We start from the raw sequence: 17004 nt of genomic DNA on the forward strand, positions 1-17004 counted from the left end.
TTCCCAGTAACTTTGACAATAGGACAAATAATGTTTTAAGATTTCTAGTTTTTGACAAAAAGTACTGTAATTATGAAGAAAAGTAGGAAGGAAATCCTCTTAAACCTTGATGAATGAAGCTTTTAACAAAAAAGAAGAAAAATAAAAAGAGAGAGAAAGAGAGAGAGGAACTGAATTGAATTTATTGATAACTTACATGCCACTGAGGCTAAAAAGACCCTTTATGTAGTATCTCCATATGATAATATACAGATTTATGAACACTCACTCACTGAGGGACATGAAGTTCCCGTGCCGATCTTACAATCCTCTTCCATCCTTTCCGATCTCGAGCCTGCTCTTCCCAGTTAACAATTTGGAGGGTCCCGACTACCTTGTTGATCTCCTCCTTCCAGGTGTTTTGGGGTCTTCCTGAAGGTCTTTTACCATTAAGAGATCCCTTGTATAGATCTGGTGCTTTGCTATCCTGCATCCAAAATACATGTCCAGCCCAGCGCAGTCTGTTGGATTCTATCACACCCATTATAGTCTGTCGTTGAGAGAGGGTGTAAATCTCACAATTAGATCTTTTCTCCCAGCTTTTGAGAGATAGGATCAAACCATGGGCCAAATATTTTTCTATAAAATTTATTTTCAGTCTTGCAACTGCTGCTGCTCTTTCTTGGTTATACTACTTGTCTCAGAACCACACAGATGTACTGGTCAAATGATTGTATTGTAGATGATCACTTTAGCATTCCTTGTTAAAAACTTAGAGACTAATATAGGGCTCAGAGTAAAATGCCTTATTTGCAATCTTAATTCTAGCTCGGTGTTCCTGTTGCCTTTGGTTTTGCTCATCGATTAACACACCAAGGAATTTAAACTCCTCTACTCTTTTAAATACATATTTACCAAACTTCAAAAGCAATCTGTCAATCTCCTTATGATTCGGTCTCTGCACAACCATGTAATGTGTTTTTTATCATTTACCCATAAACCAATTGCTTGCTGCTATTTCCTCCAGTTCCACAAATAACTTGATAATCTCTAATTCATTGCAGCCAATAAGAACAATATCATCCACATACGCAAGGACTTTATGTTGTCTCCCCAATATGATGCCAGCAGGTACAAGAGCTAATTTCCTGATAATCTTCTCCAGTGCAATGTTGAACAGAAGAGGAGATAGTGCATTCCCTTGCTCAGACCAGTTTTATTCTGTAAGGAACTTGATTTTCTGCCCTTGAGCAGAACACAGCCAACATTACCATGCATACACAATTTGCACATGTTAATTTTATGTTCCACAGCCCTTTTCTATGGTTCAGACGGTTAAGGCGCTGGCCTTCTAACCCCAACTTGGCAGGTTCGATCCTGGCTCAGTCCGGTGGTACTTGAAGGTGCTCAAATACAACAGCCTCGTGTCGGTAGATTTACTGGCACGTAAAAGAACTCCTGCGGGACTAAATTCCGGCACCTCGGCGTCTCCAAAGACCGTAAAAGTAGTTAGTGGGATGTAAAGAAAATTACATTATTATTATTATTTCTATGGATTGAATCATATGCCTTGAAGAAATCTATAAAGAGATAATGAACCGACTCCTTGTGTTCCCACACCTTATCATTAATAGTCTTAATTGCAAATATGTTGTCTGTAGTGGATCTGTTATTACGAAAACCGGTCTGATACTCCTCGATAATATGTTCAGCAAATGGTTTTAAACGCTGTAAAAGAATAAAGAATTTTCTAGGCCGCGTTTACAAGAGATATACCACGATAATTTTGAAGTTCTTCCTGATCCCTCCTTTATGAATTGGGACAATAAGCGATTCCTGCCATTCTTTTGGAATAACTTCATTGTGCCATATCCTTAGAATGATCTTATATGTCTTCACGTAATCTTTCTCCACCCTATTTAATAAGCTCGTCAGGAATGTTGTCACTATCTGAAGCATTATTGTTTTGAAATGTGTAATACTTTGTAATACCTCTTGATATGGTGGCTCTGGTATTTGTTCTTCTGATGGGGAACTAGATGGCAGTGGCGAAACTACTTGGAGTCATTTGAGGCAATGTCTACCCTAAGAAACACGGTTAGGCCTACTTTATATAAATATCGTAACAAATTTATCGGCTGTAGATATTGTGCTGAAACTACAATAATCTCTTAACGTGTGCTACATGGTGACAGGAGACTATGTGCTGATCGCCCGCTAAATGGTAACAGTGGACTACTTGTTCTGACTGGGAGGCAAGATGTTACTTGACTCATCCAGGACTTTTTGATTTGTTTGCATTCCGCCAGCTTGGGACTGCGAGCGGGGTGGTGGAGGAAAATTAGGTTACCGGTTGCGCCCCTCTCTTCGCAAGATCTTGGGCCCGTTGAGGCATGCCTCTTCTGCCGTTTGAGTGTGTAGAAACTCCAGCGCGAAGACAATGAAATACCATATTGTTAATAGTTGTATAAGTACGCACGTTATTCTTTTGAATTAATACGCAATCAGCGCATTATTGGCATTCTTAGTGGCAATTCAGCCATGGAAACAACCAATTAAAATTCTGAGTTTCTGTTCGTTGTGTAAAACAAGACTGACGTCGTATGGTGGAAATTTGCGTTCAAATACTGAGAGAAGTAGGCCCTTCGGGAACTTTACGAGTCTTTTAACATTTTTAAAATGTAAACCGTTCTCTTCTTGAAATTACGAAGAGGAATTTGAAGCCAAAAACAAAAGATGTATGCCTGATTCAGATATTACGTATTTTGACGGTGAAGTAGCAAAAAAATTTCAATTTCCTTGGTATACACTATAATCATGGTTAACCAGCCTGTTCCAAAAACAAGAAGCTTTTTTTTTTTATTTTATTTAGTGGTGAAAAGGAATGGACTATAAATGGGGTAATTTTTGCAAAAATTTTCCTTAGAAAAGCGGATAAGCATCAAATTCAAATAAACAGAGAGAGATTCCGTTTACTGGGGCGTGGGAGGATAGAACACCTGAAGGTGCAAGAATTCAATCCATTGAATATAACAAAGTCGTGAAACAAAATAGCCTTGTTGTTGAGAGACGTTGATATTGTGTTTTTTCTTGGGAAGCAGAAGCTTGGATTTTGAAGTCATTTTGAAGGAAAAGGCTCAATCAACAGGGGCAATTATCTAGAGTTTTTAGAACTTCTTTCAAAACAGGAACAGTACATTCGAGATCATCTCCAGTCCACATCGGGCTTTAAAAACACATCAAGTGAAATGCAGAATGAATTAAGTTGAGTTTATAACTACCATAACTCAGAAGACGATCAGAGCAGAGTTAAATTCTTGTGATTTCATTGGTATTCAGGCAGATGAGACATTAGATGTCTCAAACATACCTCAAATCAGTGTAATATTCTGGCTATGCTCAAGGCGGGTTCCCACCGAAAGGTGTTTCGATTGATAAGACTGCAAAGGGCTTATCGGAATTAATTGCTGACATTCTGCGAAAGGGGGGAATAACTGATAAAGTCGTATGTCAAAAATATGACGGGCACTCCATAATGGCAGGAAAGCATGCGGGTGTTCAGAATGACGTTAAACAAGTTTGCCCAAGTGCAATATTTCTACACTGCTATGCCCACAAGTTAAACCTTGATCTTCTCCATTTCTCCAAAACAATAAAATTAGTCAGACACTTCATTCATAATCTGACAGCCTTTCATTTTTTAGTAGATCCTCAAAGAGAGCTCATCTTCTGAAATCCAAAGTATTCAGACTTCCACAAGCATGCATTACCCGTTGGACCTTTCATTCCAGAGCAATCCATACAAGATTTTTATACCATGATGATCTAAGACAATTTTTGAAGGCATTACAGAGAATGATGAGGGTTGGGACGGTGAGTCGTACAATTTTGCTGTAAGGTTGCTTAACATACTCAAGAAGGCTCAATTCATTTATTTGCTCTGTCTCTATCGAGATATTTTTGTTTATACAGACCATCTCACTGCTCTGCTGCAACATAAAACCACATCTGACAATTCTGTTCAATACTGATATTAGGAAATACCACGGGTATCCTCAAGGACATGCGGTGAATAAACGCGGTACCCTCTTGCATTGAAAAATATCGTAAAATAAATAGTGAGATAAAAGTAGATGATGGGACATTCGAAACACTCCAAATTTTAACAATGAAGTTCCTGACACCTTACTTATGAAAATGGAAATATGGTATGACGATTTTGAAAGCATCCAGTTTATTGAGTTCTTGGATCCAACTCACTTCATACAGTGTAGTTTACAAAAAAAAGCTTCCCTGTTATTAAACTGAACAATCTTATGAACATATATTTCTTTTTAATAGAGAAGGATTAGAAAATTAATTGATAAACATTTATTCCGATATAGAAAAACGTTTGTCCCCTCAAAAACTTCACATTGTATTGTCCTCAATGACCTTGAACAAGTGTAATATTAGCATTTCCTGTGACCACGGCTTCCTCTGAAAGGAGAATTACTCAGAAGAGGATAAAAAACACTTGCATAATACAATGAATACATTGACCCTTTTGCAACCAAGAAAACTTGACGTTTGAAACTACTCTGCAAGAAATTTTAAGATAAGGTTTACTGCCTACTCATTCATTAACTAATAGCTTCACCACTGCTAGATGGTTTACCAATACAGGTTTCTGGATCATCACAATTCAGCAAGGAATTGAAGTATTGCTTACAGTAATTTAATTAATTTGCCCTAATCAACAATTAAATTTCCAGACATATCTCTCATAATAATCAATCTTGGTTGAAATCCTTTTTTAACTGTGTTGATAGTTCCATACATCCTTGTGAATGTTCCTGTTTCTGTAGTCAACTTGGATGAATTCTATTTCTTGTCTCAAGTAGACTTTTTTCTTTCTATGAATGAATTTACTACATTGTTTCCGTTTTTCTCTGTACAGTTCCTCAACATCTACATCATACCTGCCAACTTTACAAAACCAAATGTTAGGAGATTTTGATATGGAAATCAGGAAAAATCAGGAGATACAATTGGTCAAAACCGCTTATTCTACATGTCTTACGCAATACATACATTATCCTAGCAAGCTCAATGCACCATGTCGTCAAGTCCACATTTAAATTAACACATATTTCCAAGGAAACTGAGTGGAATCAAAAATCTACAAATATTTTACTCTCATATATATTCACATTCAGTGATACCCAAACACTCATATAGAACAACGGAAAATTTATAAGAACATGTATGGTATGGTAGGCCTACCTTCCTTCCATCTTACTGAATTGCAGAAGCTTTTCCATCAGTAGAAAATTTCGGTTGATTACAAGAAGCAGCAGTGGAAGATTTTCCCTGTCTGAAAAAACCTCTGTCAAAGGTTTGTTGAAAGCAGTTGCTCAGTAGCCTTGATTTTACTGTCAACAACCTCTCCAAGTTTTCATCACCAATAGATGACTTTAACTGTGTTTGTGTTTTAGACTAAATATCCTCTCACATTCAGCATTACTGTGAGGGATTGTTAAAATACCAAGAATAACATGAACTAATCTATCAGTGAAGTACGTTCGAATTGATGAGAAAAATTCCTCTTTCTCACCACGGTTCAGATGCTCTTTGAATTGGGAAGTGCAACTACCAGTGACCAAGTCACAATCATTCTTCTGGTTTCCCCAGCTGTAGTAACAGACTTCCAAAAGAGAGGAGGATTTAACCACTAAAGATTGTATAAATTTTTATATCAAATTCCTTAATGTGTCCAGCAGCAGATCTTGCAGTAAATGGACGTGAGGCACACCTGACTGCAAAATTAAATTTGGTTTATCAAAAATGTAGCTATAATATTTGATAAAAACAGACATAAAGGCTTATTTAAATTTGATGACAGGAACATAAAAATCCTTTCTTCACGAGACAGACTGCACTTAATGAAGGAATCCTGTTTAGCTGTTTTGGGTGAAGTAGTACATGGGACTGGTGATTTATTGGTTCTTTTCCTTGAAGGGGCAGCGCCCTCTACTGATGTTTTTTTCATATCTGGAATATGGTAAGTTTCGAGACTTCTAAGCTGACCTGTCTTACCAGTCTTCACTTCATAATTGAGCAGACTGGACAAAGGCTGCCACTGTTCCAACAACCTGGATAAACATTTGCCCACAGAAAGCTACCAGGTGCACATGTTTTAAAATTTTCCTTGTCTCGACATTGTACAATTACTATAATCTAACAGCTTCATTGTCCATATTGATAATTTAAGCACACAAGTATGAAGGAAGAGTTTTCCACCTAATCAATACTTTATTTTACAAATAACTTAGAATTATTTACATTAAAACAATACCGGTTTCAACCCGTAAATAGGTCATCAGCTTTTGGTGAACATGCTTAATAGCAATTTTACATAATAAAATAAAAACCTCAGTCACCCTTTATTCTCTAAGAACTATACCCTGTTTTTAACCTCAGCTATACAATTTTTGGAATAGTGGCATTCATGGGACTCCAGCATGCCAAAGCCCTTCATTCTACCATGTGTATATATCTTGATTGACATAATGTTGGCAACAGCATAGATATTTGAATGGGACTGCCCTGTCAGCATTCGCCGTTCATGTATTTCTTGAGAAGAACTCACTAACACCCGACTGTGTGGATTTAAAATTAGCGCCGAGCGCGCAGGCATCATGCGTGACAGCATGCAAGCGATCGCTTGCTGCAGAGTACCAGCCAAGGCCAAATGACATCACGCCGAAAGTTCCATTCAGTTAGATGTCATTATATCACAAACGGAATGTCAGATCGTGATTTGAAGAACATCACCTTGTAGGCCTGGACAACAAATACTACTGCCCAAAATTTCATGAAAATCAGCAGAAGGATGGCTGAGTTATAAATTTTTAAAGCAGCTCGTATTTCCAGTCTGGCCGTCCGACCTTGAGCAATATAAGGAGGTCACCAGCCCCAGAGTAGACAGTGTGTGATTTAGTCCTGTACTAGCCATCACGCTGTACAGGCCGGCTGAGGTAGTACAGTCCATTACTCTGTCCGGCTAAGGACCGGTGATAGAAAATATGCGATAAAAGTGTCGAACATATTCTCATCGGACTAACTTCGCATGCAAGTGAAATACGTATTCACTTATTATATCGATCTGTCGAGCTGATTAACGTTATTTTTGTCTTGTGAATTTCGTATTGCAGAGACTATACAGTAATCGCTAGATATTTTTGAAACTGTGCTTAAAGGACTTAGGGCGTAAAGACAGTGCTTTAGTGAAACATTGTTTCCTCTTCAAGAGACTGTTTTAAGTTATTTCGTGAAACTGTGCTGCAGTGAAAGTACATTTCTTTTCAAAGGACAGTATTAATTTGTTTCATAAAGGACAGTTTCATGAAAAACCGTGTTTACATTTCTTTTCATAAGACTGTGCCAACCTTTATTTTCAAAACATCGAGGGTTGATAACCGCCAAGGGACGACGCCGACGACCCCTCTTCCACATCTTGTACAACATTGAAACCATTCATCTGTAAAGGTGATATAATTTCTATGTTTTCTTGAATAAACTGCAAGTTCCACTTTAAAAATGAACTCATTGCACTACCCTTCTCTCTTATACTCTGCGAGCATGAACCGTACTTGCCGTGGCGTTAGTCTGCGCTCTCCACTAAGCTAAAGTACGGGCATTCCTGTTTCAATACCTTAACATTAGTATTATATTAGAATAAGGCATTCTTGTTTAATGAGTTTTTAGTAATGTTTTATCTGTCTTGCCTTACAAAATATAATTTATAGAGTCAATTCATTTGAAAAAGCAGTCCTATTCACAGATTCACTAGTTGCCATACAAGCAGTACCCTCAAATACCAAACCCCATTCATCAAGAATTCATGACAAACATCTACTAACAATATTAAAATTTTTAAAGAGAAACATCACCTTACAATGGCTACCCGCACATGTAGAAGGCAATGAACTGGCAGATGAACTAGCAAAAAGAAGCACTAGTACCTACATGAAAACCAAACCTCTGGCTACTAACTCTATCGATAACATAACCACAAATAAAAACCTTAAAAAATGGAAGAAAGAAACTACCCAATTTACTACAATGAAGAAATGGAAAAAAAAAATTACCTATGGGACATAAATAAAAGCAAGCCGAGGAAAGAAGCAGTGGTAATCTTCAGATTGGAAACAGGGCATGACCGCTTAGCTGCACATCTACCTAGAATCAATATATACCTAACAGAAAAGTGTACAATCTGCAAAATTACTGGACCAGTGATGGACTCGGAACACCTACTTCAGTGCACTGGACTCAACCCAACCCTACAAAAACAAGGAAATTTACCAGCCCTATACTGGACAGCCAGGAACAAGATGAAACAAGACTCTGTTCCCGAGGGTTATTTGTATATTACTGTTGTTTAGAGATATCAATTTTGTATTGGAATTACTTCCCAATAAAGCCATAGGTTACAAGAACAAGATAAAGAAGAATACAGATAGAAAGAGACTTGAAACACTGGATTAACATAAAAGGAGAAAAGTAACCCTATGGGTCAATACAAGCAAAGGAAAAGAATAAACAAGTAACTTAATTTCTCATTTGTTTATTCCACATCATCACTTATGCACCAAAAATTCATTCATTCATTCATTCATTCATTCATTCATTCATTCATGTCAGAGGTACAAAATATGAAACATTAAAACATAAAAAAAGCATGAAATGGACACAAGTACACAAATATGTGTTCATTAAGTGACTTCAAACAATTCCCGCCCAAAACTTAGCCACTTCGAGAACACTTGAATTAGCTTGAGTCAAATCACTCACTGTACATCTGGATGGGCACAACGGACAACATAACAGATGTTGTGTTGTTTGAAATTCACCACAATCACATAGAACTGCCTTGGTCGGAAAATGCCACTTATATAAGTTGTCCATCGTTCTTGCAACTTCAACTCGCAGTCTGTTTAGGGACTTCCAGATTGGCCAGTTCTGTGTGGCCAGCAGGTAGAGATTCCTTTGGTTCCATCCTTTCAGACAGATTACATAGCAACTCATGCTTTTACGAGTGTTCCTTGCAACAGCTGAGTAGTTGTTAGGAAGCTCCTTCTCAATTTTAATCTCCTTTCAGCATGTTGATATACAAAGAGCGGGTGTAAGGTCACAGTACATGATTTTCTCGTTTCATTGTTGGCAGTCGCTTCTCTTCTCACGTCAGATGGAGGAATCCTAGCCAGATAGTTCACTTTACTGATGGGAGTTGGCCTCAAATAACCTGAAATAATCCTGTAATTTTTAAGGCAACATCAACCTGTTTTGTATGGACTGACTTATACCACACAGGACAGGCATATTCTCCTGCTGTATAGCATAAGGCCAGTGCTGCGAAGTATCGAGGAAGGATCTGTCCTCTCTGCTACTTCAGATCTCGTAAAACATTTTTCTACGATTCCAACATGCTACCCGGGGTGGGAGGGAATCTTACACATTGTCAAGCTCTTGTTAATACTGTCGACTGTCAACAACAATGCATTGCAAAGGCTTCCGGTGGCAAACAGTATTTTTACATTTTCATTTCTTTGCATTGTTGTACCAATTTGAATATCAATATACAATATTATATGCTGTTTTATACCAAATAATAATTCAAAAATGCAATTATGCATTTACATGCACACGTTGAGAATAGGCGCGTATTCCGTATATATGCACAATAAAACTTAGCTAATTGAAATCAAATGATAAATATTGCCTTCATTTCTCATGGGCATACTACAGTACATCTTGAAACTAACAAAACATGCAATTATGCCAAAATCTGCCCTCTACTTATGATTACCGTCATTATCACCATTATCATCATTATCATCATTGTTGTCGTTGTTGCTGCTGCTGCTGCTGCTGCTGCTCCTCAAAAGGAGCAGATATCCAGGCAATTGGTTCAATGTCTTACGAGATTACTGTATTTCTGCGAATCCAAGATGACCCTGAATGCAAGACTACCCCCACTTCTGCCTTCAAAATAATTTTTATCAGGCTTAAAACGTGCTTTGTGAAATCATTTTATTTATAACAAATTTCATACTTAAATTTGAGAAAAAAAAACCACACACAAGTATCATATAAGTCCTACCTATTTCCCTCATCACTCATTAGAGGTATCTGATACTGCCTTTGAAAGTTCAGGGAATTCCTATTCACGAGCCCACATTCGTATCATATCTCGTATTATGACCGTTCAGACCTTGCACTTTTGGTGCATATACCTCACAATTTCATGTTCAATTTCTTTCAAGCGTCCTGGTTGCGAATCACTGAATGCCTTTCTTGTACGGTAGGCAGACTATCTTTGTCTTCATGCCACCGCTGAACATTGGCTTTAGTCATGCCGTATTTTCTTCCGGCTACATAATTATTCCTTATTTCAGTGTGTTTAATAAAGGTTAACTTAAACCTGGTATCATAATATCGATGAGAACCCATTGAAAATCTCCCAGCAACACCAGTTCCACGTGTGTCTACAATACGATCCATTGCAATAATATTCCTGCAGTCTATAAAACTGTTGCTTTTATGAAGTGTTGGGTACAGTAGATGTATTATAACTATCACTGAGTAACCGTGGCCTTTCTAAGAATTCTAAGGGTCACATCCTTGCTATTCCAATTCAATGACATTTCCCGAGAACCAGTGACATTACACGGAGGCACTGTACAACTGGCTGCCGATGCCGCTGCTAAAGACGTATAATAATGTCGCGGATATTGATGGTCAATAAGTTTTGCGCGCGCAGGGTGAAGAGAAGCAACGTGGTTACTGTGGTAGCTGCCAGTGGTGTTCATTACAATTAGGTTACGACTGCAAGATGACCCTAGATTTTTCACATGACATTCTGAGAAAATAGGTTATCTTGGAATCTGAGAAATATGGTATATATTACCCTCCCGTTAGTCATCAATATTATTGCTTTAAGGAGCCAGATTTCCTGGTGATCAACCCAATATCTTACAAGATTATATGTTACCCTTCTACTTTGGGAACGAACAACTGAAGCAGTCAACAATAGAGAAATAAACTAAATTAATTCATATCAAATTTGATTTACCTGCAGATAGTCTTCTAAAGTTATGTGTATGTGATAAGCTGTTTTCAACTTTTGTAGGTCCCTCAGAGAATTTTGTAAGAAAGTCAGATGTTGAATGACCACATTGGAGGATGAACATCGATATAAATTACCAAGACCAGTGTGGTAGTTTCTTGATACTAACTTTAGTATATCCTCAACAAAATAGATTGCTGTGTCTGGCCACTGACTTTCACTCACTTCCAGCCACCTGAAAGACAAAATGGTACAGACACTTTTTTTTCCAATAAGTAAGGGATAATTAATATGTAATACTTCAGATAAGAAAGTATTCAACACAAGGAAAGAAGTGTCACAGACTATCAATACCAATTAAAAACAGAATGACATGTTTTGTTCTTGAAAGAACATCATCATAATTTACTCGCAGTATCAAGGCAAGAACAGTAGCAGTATGCTGGAATGAAACATTGCAATAGTGTCAAAAGTAGCTCTCTTGAATTGTCACTGAGGTAATTCTGAATTTTGAATGTAGCAGTTGACATGTTTATTGTTTTTGTATTTGATTTTCTATTTAAAGTCCATTCTGTATTTCTCAGGCATTTTCCATATTTATCCTGAATTCGTTTTGACAAACTAACAAACCTTACAGCTATATGTTTGATGACATGTGTGGAACAATGACCTGGGAACATCAGCAATGGAAACCAGCTGTAGGTGCAAAAGAGGATGCTGTTTCCAGGATGGGAGAAATCACAAGGAAAGATTGATATAAATGTAAGGTAGCATTAAATTTGAAAGAGACATTTGGCGTAAAAATAGGACGAGTACATGCAAAGTAAGCGGTACAGAGGATTAAATAATTTGTTCCCAGCGTTATACAGATAGAAAAACCGTGAGTCACTCATGGTCGAGCTGTAAGTATTGCACACATACAGACAGGTAAACAATTAGTTTGGCACATAGGTTTTATAAATATAGAGGACATATACTGAGTAAACTGGGAAATGATGATGTGAGAGAAAATTAATGTGTGAAAATGAGATGACAGGAATGATTGAAACATGGCTCCCAGTGTGATGTGAACTACAGACACAAAGTTATAACATTTGGAGTAAAACAAAACCGAGGGGAACACATAAAGGTCATTGTCCGGAAAGTATATCTGTATTTGTAAAGGAAGCATTATGTTAAAAGATAAAACAAGTGGAATCAGATCTCAATGAATTGGTCTGGGTCAAAATAGCTAGTAGAAAAGAGGGAGAGAAGGATCCAGAAGGATCACTCTTTGCAAAGAAACATTTACTTGATGACCTCACTGGAGAAATCAAATTAAAGAATGAAAAAGCAGGGATAATTCTAAGGAGAGATTTTGATGCAAGATTTTTTTTTAAATCTGGTATATGATAGAAATAGAATATTCATACAGGGAGGGAGAAGTCAAGACAAAGAATGGAGATCAACTATCAGAAATTTGTGCCATAAACGAACTATACATACTGAATGGTTGGTGATCAGGGAATGAAATGGGAAATTTAACTTACGTAGTCTATTCAGGATGGAGTACTTCTGATCTAGCTAACTCAACTAGAGGCACTGAATTTTATTAAAGACATAAAGATAAGGAATAACTGGATAGCATCTTGATATTTCCCTGTTGTTCAGTTGCAGAGAAGTGAAAGAAACTGAAAGATAAAGACAAGTGTAGAGAACTAGAGAATGAGTATTGTAACAATAATACATTAGGAAATGAAACAGAAAATGTAGAAAGGAGATGGGAAACTTTAAAAAATGGGATAAAAGAAGCAGCTAAGAAAACGCTTGGAGTCAAGGAGAGGACAAGGGCAAAGAAGGAATGGATAACATCAGAAATGATAAGTAAAATGGAGGAACGCAGGAAATGGGAAACAGTAAATACAGAGGAAGGAAAGCGTAACTACAGGAAGTTAAGTAATGAATTAAGAAGAGAAACAGAAAAGGCAAAGAAGAAATGGTTGACAGAAAAGTGTGATGAGATAGAGCAACTGGAGAAAGAAGGGAAATATGACTTGATGTACAAAGAAGCAACAAATATAGTATTCAGAGAAAAGAGAAGGAACAACAGCAATAAGGAAATAGAGGCTACAGATGGCACAATGATATATGAACCCCAAGAAATAATGAAAAGATGGGAAGAATACATAAAATGGCTATATGATCGGGACAATCGACCAAATGAAGAAGAACTTGAATTAGAGGAGGAAGATATGGTTAAAGAGGATGATAAAGGGGAAACCATACTGAGAAGAGAGATCGAAGCATCACTGAACGAGATGAAAAATAGAAAAGCAATGGGAATAAATGAGATTCCTGTTGAACTGTTAAAAGCGTTAAATAATGAAGGGAGAAAGGAGTTGATTAGATTATGTAATCAAATATACATGACAGGAAAATGGCCAAAGGATTTTAGTGAAATCATCTTAATCCCTATGGAAAAGAAAAAGAACAGCAAAAAATGTGAAGAACATAGGACATTGAGTCTAATTTCACATGCAGCCAAAGTCTTACTGCGGACGCTCAACAGAAGGATATATGGAAAGCTGAATAACTTTATAGGTAAAGAACAGTTTGGTTTCAGGAGAGGAGTTGGAACAAGAAACGCCTTTGGACTTCTGAGGGTGATAGGAGAGAGGTACATAGAGAAAAATAGGAAGGTTTATGCTGTATTTATTGACCTTGAGAAGGCTTTTGACTGTGTCAGATGGGACAAATTGATGACAATCCTGAAGAAACATGGAGTTGATTGGAGGGATAGAAGGCTAATAAAGAATTTGTATATAAACCAGAGAGCAAGAGTGAGAATAGGAGACGAGTTGAGTGAAGAAATTGAATTAGGAAGAGGTGTAAGACAGGGCTGCTCTTTATCACCGACACTGTTCAACATCTATCTCGAAGAAATAATCAATGAAAGTTTTAATGGAAATAGTGGAGTTTGTGTTGGAGGTAGGAGAGTAGAATGTATAAGATTTGCAGATGATATGGTTGTGATGGGAGAAAGCGAACGTGAAATGATACAAATGTTAGATAAACTAAACATGAAACTAGAAGAATATGGAATGAGAATTAATAAGAAGACCAAAAGTATGATAATTGGAGGAAAAGGTAGAAGTTGTCATATTAGTATAGGAGGAGAAGAAATAGAGCAAGTCAGCAACTTCAAGTATTTGGGAAGTATGATCAGAGATGATATGTATTGCACAACAGAAATTAAGAAATGAATTGCCATAGCAAAAGAAGGCTTTAGGAAAAAATCAAAATTATTTTGTGGACCACTAAACAAAGATTTGAGGAAAAGACTTGCTAAGTGCTACATTTGGAGCATAGCACTGTATGGCGCAGAGACTTGGACATTGAGAAAGAAAGATGAGAGAAGATTGGAGGCACTAGAGATGTGGGTATGGAGGAGAATAGAATGAGTGAAATGGGAAGACCGGGTAAGGAATGAGGAGGTATTACGAAGAGTTGGAGAAGAACGAAGTATGTTACAAACCATTATAAAGAGAAAAATGAACTGGATCGGACATTGTTTGAGGAGGGACTGTTTACTGAAAGAAGGAATAGAAGGAATGGTGAAAGGCAAACGAGGAAGAGGAGAGAAAAAATATAAAATGTTGGACAATATCCAAGGAAATAAATATTCGGACATGAAAAACTTGGCGCAAGACAGGCAACAGTGGAAGAGATTCATCCCATGACAAGACCTGCCGTAAGGCAGAACACCTAGATAGATGGATTAGGGGGTGAAATGTTTGAAATTTTGTTTGAAAATATAAAATCTTTTTTTAAGCCATTTCTTTTCAGTTTTGATTTACTTGATCTGTAAATGTAAGGTTCTTTAGTCTGTTCAAAACTAATTGAGGATAAATAAAATTAGAAAATATCTGAAAAAGATACCAATTAAAAACAGAATGACAGGTTTTGTCCTTGAAAGAACATCATAATTTACCGTTCTGCTTCGAGACTGCATTTTACTTGGTCGCCCTCCATTTTTCTCTACCTTCTGCTTTCCTATTCATTCTTTCTTTCTTTCTTTCTTTCTTTCTTAGCCACCTCCTGTTCTGCTTATATCATCTAACATCTGACTCTCTTTCCTGGTACAAATCCTTCAAGTACCTCCACTATCCCCTTCATAAAATGTCTTACCCAGTTCTCCAGATTATATAAGAATCATGCTTTTAATAATTTTGTGAGTCTTAAGAAGGGTGTTAATTTTACTCTTGTTTCCTGTATCCCGTATCGAGTCCAACTGCTTTGAGATCTTGCTGAATTTCATGGATCCATTGGTATCCTATGTTCTTTCCAGGATTTCTCACCATCAGTTGTTGCAAAAGGCATAATAAGTGTGCTCTGTTTTTAATAATATTAATGTTACTGGTTTTACATCCCACTAATTTTATGGTTTTAGGAGACACAGAGGTGCTGGAACTTTGTCCTGCGGGAGTTCTTTTACGTGCCGATGAACCATTTCAGGCAATACAGAATGCACTTGACATTACAAAATATTAGTCACAATATATGTGACATACCTGTGGTGTTTCAAAGTGATATTTGGCTGTGTGCAAGATGGTTCGAACGAGGGAATTTAAAACAAATACTTCCAGCAAGGCACACCCTAACATTATTAACATTCCTCTTGACAAATCAGTCCATTAAATTGAGACATATAGACAGTCCAGCTTATCGCTCGAGCCTGACGACCGGTATAGAGTAAGATGCTACAGGAAACTAATATCAGCCAATGATTTATGACATGTGTTATTCCTATTCATCTCAAGTATTGGCCTGCCTCTTCTGCCACATACGATGTACCAAAGTTTACCTTATCCAGTTGTATTTGCTGTATGAATACTCACCATACCCCAGCAGGAGGCCCCCAAAATATATTACCAACCAGGCTAGCAGGACCAAGTTTTTTTCCTTTTAATTGTTACTCCTCTATCACTCAACCTTTGTCCTGGCTTGTGATCGACAAAATGTGGCTTCCCATAAATTGGACCCGGGTTAAAGTAATACAACTAAATCAATATAGGAGAGAATTATTTACATACAAATTTTACAAAGTGTAAGAACATGAAACACCTGGTTCACTGTTTATTATTATTACTATTATCATTATTATTATTATTATTATTATTATTATTATTATTACTATTATTATTATTACTACACATTATTACATGGTTGTACAGAGACCAAATCATGAGGTGGTTGACAGATTGCCTTAGAAGATTGGTAAATATATATTTGAAAGAGTAGAGGAGTTTAAATTCCTTGGTGTATTAATCGATGAGCAAAAACCGAAGGCAACAGGAACACCAAGCTAGAATTAAGAATGCAAATAAGGCATTTTACTCTATGAGCCCTATATTAGGCTCCAAGTTTTTAACAAGGAATGCAAAAATGATTAACTACAGTACAATACAATCATTCAACCAGTACTTCTGTATGGTTCCGAGACATGGAGTATAATCAAGAAAGAGCAGCAGCAGTTGCAAGTCTTTGAAAATAAAGTTTATAGAAAAACATTTGGCCCATGGTTCGATCCTATCGATCAAAGCTGGCAGAAAAGATCTAATTATGAGATTTACACCCTCTCTCAACAACACACTACAATGGGTGTGATAGAATCCTACAGATTGCGCTGGGCTGGACATGTACTGAGGATGCAGGATAACAGAGCACCAGTAGATCTATACAAGGGATCTCTTAATGGGAAAAGACCTTCAGGAACACCTCGAAGCACCTGGAAGAAGATCAACAAGGTATGCCGGACCCTCCAAATTGATAACTGGGAAGAGCAGGCTCAAAATCAAAAAGGATGGAAGAGGATTAAAGAATCGGCACGGTAACTACACGTCCCTCAGAAGCCTACTGAGTGAGATGATGAT

The 17004-nt window shown here is 37.2% G+C and overlaps 1 protein-coding gene across 1 annotated transcript in view; it reads right to left on the reverse strand.

Moving 5' to 3' along the window:
* rod (rough deal) overlaps positions 1–17004 on the reverse strand; it is a 404971-nt gene that overhangs the window by 219320 nt on the left and 168647 nt on the right. The window contains exon 12 of the mRNA XM_067146037.2: positions 11099–11327. Coding sequence (XP_067002138.2) covers positions 11099–11327 — 229 coding nt within the window. The remainder of the gene's footprint in view (positions 1–11098; positions 11328–17004) is intronic.

The sequence above is a fragment of the Anabrus simplex genome, chromosome 4, assembly GCF_040414725.1.
Source record: "Anabrus simplex isolate iqAnaSimp1 chromosome 4, ASM4041472v1, whole genome shotgun sequence".
NCBI lineage: Eukaryota > Metazoa > Arthropoda > Insecta > Orthoptera > Tettigoniidae > Anabrus > Anabrus simplex.